Source organism: Melanaphis sacchari, unplaced genomic scaffold (assembly GCF_002803265.2).
Source record: "Melanaphis sacchari strain LSU unplaced genomic scaffold, SCAv2.0 Contig88_pilon_pilon, whole genome shotgun sequence".
NCBI classification, from domain to species: domain Eukaryota; kingdom Metazoa; phylum Arthropoda; class Insecta; order Hemiptera; family Aphididae; genus Melanaphis; species Melanaphis sacchari.
Window position 1 is genome coordinate 306,487 of NW_020271625.1, and position 6,896 is coordinate 313,382.

Sequence of the window (6,896 nt, forward strand, 5' to 3'; positions counted from 1 at the left end):
ATATAGTACATATAGATTGAAATATAAATAGTCAAAATACTTACAATATCAGTTGCTTTTTGAGTGTAGATTTTACAAAATTGATAATCTAAAATTCTCTATGATAAAACTATAAAAAAAAAATTCTTATATTTAAGAGCATTTTAATTTTCTTTTTAAAGATCCACTTAAATATACACATTTGGATATGATTACAAATTTAAAATATGAATTTGTAAAATAACATAAAAGTTGTAAGTAATATGATCATAAATAAGCAAATAGCTGTGAATTTTCACAAAAGTAGGATTTGAAGTAAAATTTAATTTTTATTTTAACACATTTAAGTAGGTAAGACAACTGTATATATGTAAGTAATTAATTATTTGTTAAATAAGAAATTCTAAATAAATTCTAATAGGTATATCAGTAATTCTATGATAATATAATGCAGATAAAATTTTAAATGTAATGATCTAAATATAATAATAATCAATTATATGAATTGAATTAAATTGTTAAATTATTTTATGAACATGAATGTGGTAAAAACATGATTTTTAACAAAATGCTTTTTAAATATTTTAGAATATATATTTTTTTTAAATTTTTTTTTAAATAATTAAAGTACCATTTTCTTTTAAGCCTCTTTATGGGATTTCTGAAGTCTGAACATTAGAGTCAGAGTTAAGTACAGAAAATAGAGGATTTGGTTAATTCTATAGACATGAATGTAATTAAATATTAAAATACCTCTCAATATATTTAGTTATTGTAGCTATAACATTTCAATTACATAAAATATTTTACTTAGTATCTTAAAAATTTACTTCTGTTTCTAACTTTTAACATACCTATCTACAATAATTAAACTATGTATAACGAATTATTATTTTTTTGAATGTAAGGAATATTATATACATTTTATGATTAAAATCAAAATCATAATTTATTTTTAGGTTTTACATTCTATATTTGAAATTTGTTTGAATATTTTAATGTATTTATATTGTTTGTAATCGAAATATTATTATTTAGTGCTTCAAAATTGCATTGACCTTGATATCTATGAATTTGTTGTAGTAGTTTCTTATGTTTCTCACCATAGATTTTAGTTTTATCATTAAGTTTTCAAAATAATCTAATTTATATTATCAAATAGAGCATAAAGTTCAAAATTAAGTACGATGTAATGTAATCCATAAATATTTATTATAGAGCACTGATCAACCAAAACTATTATCAAACGTTTCCGTAAAGCATTTTAAAAGTTGTTGAGTATATCTAGAGATATGACTTTAATTAGAATTTTCAAAAGTATAGTTACGACAATATTTATTAACGTATAATTTGTATAACATACAGTTGAAATAATATGTTAAAATACAAACTGATCAAAGTAAATAAGTAAAATCCGTAATTCTGTAGTATTAAATTTACAATAATTTTGTATTTCGTGTTTTTTTATAAAATCTAATGCTAAATCATATTTTTAATTTTTAAAAATATACTAGGCATTTCTATTATTTGACATTTAGAAAATTGTGCACTTAGAAGACCTTAAATAAAGATAAAAGTTTTTCCTTAACTTCTAGATTTGTTAGGTGCATATAATTAATAATAACAGATTTTCTTATACACAATTTTTTGATTTCATAATTATTATAGGAGTTGGAAAAATATGATGGTTTTCGTATTAGCAACTTCAATAATCTTTATCAGTTCTTAAAACGAAACCTGTTATTGTTCAAAAAATTTAGATTTGATTATTTAATTATTCTCTCTCTATAATACAATATTTACAATAATGTTATGTAGTATGACATACCTTCAAAACAAACATTATTAGCAGCATCGCAACATAGGCATTGTTCTAATTGTATTTTATTGTTTTAATATTAAATGAATTATTATTTCTTATGTTAGTTTTCAGTTTGTTTGTAATTTCTGTTAGTTATCTGTTGCCAATAGAACTGTGGTTAAGTATTATAAGAGTGATTGTTTGTAATTTAGATTCAGCTTTTGGTTTTATTTATTAATGTAATCGTCTGTTAATTTCTTAAAGTTCTATGTTGTTAGATAGTGTAAAATTTATATTAACGTATGTTAATAGTCCGTGGTATTCTGTGTTGTATTAAGAAAATTTAATTATTGCAATTGTAAAAATAATTATAATATTGAAATTGAAATTTGATACATATTAACATATATTCATATTAACTATCTGAGACAATATATATATATGGCTATGTTACGGATGATACAAGGATGTCCATGCACAAATATTTTAACAAACACTTTTAAACTACTTAATTTATGTATTCTATATTAAAAAATTTTAGAATAAGTAATATTAAAATAATGCTCTGATAATAGTGTGTTGATACTAATGCTCTGTGCTTACTCAAGACTGACGAACCCACGTTGTACGTTTAGTTGTCTGGTTTTGAAAGCTTATTCAGCACATTTTTTAAGATACTGCTTTATATATAATTTTACAGACCATATTATTATTGCTATACTAAATTTAAAAAACAAAAACAAAACAAAGGTACTTAATACAATATTGAGTATATTTAAAGATTTTATTTCTTAATTTGGACTTACGATAATATAAACTACTTATTAAAAGGATAACAGTTTTTTAGTTCTTGGAGAACCACACTATTTACTGTACATTGTTAAGCATGTATTTATTTTAAATTGTGATCCATCTAAATTTAATATTTGAGTGATTCACTTCAATTATCCAGATTATATTTGTTGTCGTAGGTTTTGTAGTGGACTGTATAGATTTAATGTATTAAAGTTTAACACTTAAACATTTATTTTATCATATATGAAAACGGACTCGGTGACACTAAAATAAGTAGAATAATCGTACATCGATCGGACCAATATAGGCGAGCATAAGATAATAATTATTATAACAATACAAATAATAATAATAATAATAATAATAGTGACATCTCTGATATACATATAATACACGCGTCAACAATATTATTTTAATATACAACAATGATTATTTAAATTTTGAATTTTAGTTTTTTATGTTAACGTAAATGTTCTATAATTTATTGTTGTTCATATGTATTGTATTTTATTCATTTCAGAACATCCTAGTCGTCTTTTGGCAGTGAACTTTTTGCGACTGATAGCAGTGACATGGCTCACGAACTAGAGAACGTTGAGAATGAGAAACCGTTTACCGTGTTCAGTTTGGCTATGATGGCGTACAGAACGAGTAACGAAATTGAACGGAATGCGTACAACTTGCTCGGCGTGCCAAATTTGAATTTGGGTGAATGTTGCACATTACTGTTCGAAATCATTAACCATAACTCAACAATTTGTGATCCAAACCAGTCTAATGACAAGCGGGACATGTTTATCAAAGTGACGCAAATCTTCCCAGATTATAAAAAAAAGTTCGAACAAATATGCAACATGGCCGTGGATTGTGGACACTTTGATTGTCTGAGGATGGCCCACGAAATGGGCTGTCCGTGGGACGAGACAACGACCATGCGTGCTGTGCAACGGAGGCTCCTACAATGTTTGATGTATGCGCACGAACACGGTTGTCCCTGGGATAAACGAACATGTAGCGAGGCAGCAAAGAGCGGTCAAATAGAATGCCTGGTGTACGCACACGATAACGGGTGCGAATGGACCAAAGCAACTTGCAACGGAGCGGCGTTAGAGGGTAACTTAGAGTGTCTTATGTATGCACATACTAGAGGATGCCCTTGGAACTTCAATACGACCAAGTCGGCCGCAGCCGGTGGACACCTAAACTGCCTAATGTACGCTCACAGTAATGGGTGTCCCTGGGATTCAACTACGACTTCTATGGCCTCGTCTAATGGACATCTGATTTGCTTGATGTATGCACACAATAATGGGTGCCCTTGGAACGCGGATACGACTACTTTTGCCGCAGCTGGTGGACATCTGGACTGCCTGGCATACGCGTTCAATAACGGGTGCGCGTGGACCAACTCGACGTGCGCCTCGGCGGCGGACATGGGCCACATGGATTGCCTGGTATTCGCGTTCGAAAACCAGTGTCCACGGGACGAGTGGACGTGCAGCTCGGCGGCGAGAAATGGTCACCTCGAGATACTCGTATATGCGCACGAGCACCACTGTCCTTGGGACATGTGGACGTGCGTGTACGCCGCGCAACGGGGACATTTGGACTGTCTTGCTTACGCATTTATCAACGGTTGCCCGTGTGATGAATTCACGTGCAGCGAGGCAGCGAGATGCGGCCAACTGGAATGTCTTGAATATCTGCGTGATAACGAATGTCCTTGGGGCGAAGGTACACCTCAATCAGCCGCTAGCGAAGGACGTCTAGATTGTTTGATGTTCGCGGTTAAAAACTGTTGTCCGTGGAATTCTAACACTTGCTCTGCCGCTGCGTTGTACGGGAAGATAGACTGCCTGCGCTATGCACACGAACATGAGTGCCCATGGGACTTGTTCACGTGCGCGTTCGCCGCATCCGGAGGAAACCTCGAATGTTTAGCGTACGCGCACGAAAACGGGTGTCCGTGGGACGAGAAGACGTGTTCCGAGGCGGCGGCGAACAACAGTATGGAATGTTTGTTGTACGCGCGCAATAACGGTTGTCCGTGGGACAGTTCGGTGTGCAGCCATGCGGCATACAAAGGCCATTTCAGTATACTGAAGTACGCGCGAGAAAACGGTTGTCCTTGGGATACCACTATACCCGAGTATGCCGCGGGACAAGGACACCTCGAATGCCTCATATACGCGTATGAAAATCAGTGTCCGTGGGACGCGACTACGTGCTTAAACGCTGCGATAAACGGGAAAATCGAATGCTTGCGATATGCTCACGAGCACGGGTGCCCGTGGGACTCGGACACGTGCTCGTTCTCGGCGCGAACAGGAAACTTGGAATGCCTGCAATACGCGTACGAACATGGATGCCCGTGGGACTCGGACACGTGCTTCAATGCCGCGATGATTGGCAGTATAGAATGTCTTCGATATGCTCACGAGCACGGGTGCCCGTGGAACTTGACCATTTGTTCGATAGCCGCCAACCGGGGCAATATTGAATGTTTGCAATACGCACACGAGAACGGGTGCTTGTGGGAATCGGACACGTGCATGTATGCCGCCATGAACGGGTACATTGAGTGCCTGCGATATGCGCACGAGCATGGATGCACTTGGGATTCGGAAACGTGCAAGAATGCTGCGGAGAATGGTAATTTGGAGTGTCTGCAATACGCACACGAGAACGGGTGTCATTGGAACTCTGACACGTGCAAGTACGCCGCGATTAACGGGCACATCGAATGTTTGCAATACGCATTCGAGAATGGGTGCACGTGGAACTCAAACACGTGCAAGTTCGCGGCGGGGAATGGTCAACTCAGATGCCTACAATATGCGCACGAGAATGGGTGCCCGTGGGACTCGGATACATGCCGGTACGCCGCTGAGAACGGGCACATGGAGTGCCTGCAATATGCGCACGAGAACGGGTGCCCGTGGGACACGAGAACATGCTCTGGTGCTGCGGGAAAGGGCAAGATCGATTGTCTACAATATGCGCATGAGAACGGGTGCCCGTGGAACTCGGAGACGTGCCTTAACGCCATGATGTACAAGAAGTTCGAATGTTTGCAATATGCGCACGAGAACGGGTGCCCGTGGGACGCGTACACGATGAAATGGGCCGCGTGGAATGGGGATGTCGAATTCATGCGGTATGCACATGAAAACGGGTGCCCGTGGGACCATCACACGTGGACGGCTGCGCTCAGATCTGGGAACAAGGAGTGTCTAGATTATGCCGCAGAACACGGATGCCCGCGATCAATGGTACATTCATCGTTTTTGTTATTCCATTATTGAGGCAATAATCACTTTGATTGAACTAGTGTACACGCGGAACGACCATTTTGCCCCTAGATCTAAAGTCATTGAGTACCTCGAGTACACGTGTTGAAATGTTCGTTTGTCGTACGTACTCACGTATCCCACAATTTGTAAATAATAATAATAGATAATAATAGTAAAATGTATAGCAAAGCTGGGAAAGTCAGTTATTTTTTTTTCAACTAGCTAAAGTTGGTTACTTTAATGCAAAATATAACTAAGTCAGTATAGACATTTGTTTCTGAAATTTACAAAATTTTTAACTTGATTAGTTGGAAGTTAGTTTGATGAAAATACTCACTTAAGTTAGAAGTTAGTTTTTTAAATTTAAAATAAAAATTTATAAAACCAGTTTTTTACAAATTAAATGAATTAAATAAATTAGTTATAAAGTAGATGAGTAACAAACTTAAACTATTGGAAATAAATTAAAAATTAAAATTGAACAACTGATATTGATCAAATTTTCAAGTAAGTCTAGGAAATACTAATGTAAAGAATTGGATATTTATAAATATATAAATGTAATACTAATTCAACCAGTTTCGACAGTAAACCAATTAACATGGTATTATCATTCAAATATTTAGGAATAACGATAGATTTCTATCTGAAATGGTTAAACCATATACAGAATATTGAAAATAAAATGAGAAGTTTGACTACTCTATTTTACAAAATTAATTTTCTAAATAAAATAGTTATAAGACTAGTATATATAGCATTATGTAATTCAATTTTATTATATGGTATACCATGTTGGAGAGGCGCAAATAGAACAGACATAAACACTGTATATATTATCCATAAACATAATAAAATTAGCTTACTCTCTTTCGATAACATATCAATCAGTCGAGTTATTTAGATATACAAATATATTATCTATCTATAAATTTTACAATAAATAAATTCTCAAAAAATCCATACAAAGAGTCTAATATAACGTTTATGTGAAAATCAGTTTAATAAATCCTATTTTATAATTAATA

At 34.4% G+C, this 6,896-nt stretch overlaps 1 protein-coding gene across 1 annotated transcript; it reads left to right on the plus strand.

The window, feature by feature from the left end:
* The first annotated feature begins 3,046 nt into the window (after positions 1 to 3,046).
* Positions 3,047 to 5,975, plus strand: LOC112602422. The gene has a single exon (XM_025350492.1). It carries the CDS (start codon positions 3,148 to 3,150, stop codon positions 5,878 to 5,880), a length of 2,733 nt encoding a protein of 910 aa, XP_025206277.1. The 5' UTR covers positions 3,047 to 3,147; the 3' UTR covers positions 5,881 to 5,975.
* Positions 5,976 to 6,896: the final 921 nt, after the last annotated feature.

What these genes read in the sequence shown, in the direction of transcription:
- LOC112602422 (XM_025350492.1), top strand. Translation starts at nt 3,148, where the DNA reads ATGGCTCACGAACTAGAGAACGTTGAGAATGAGAAACCGTTTACCGTG.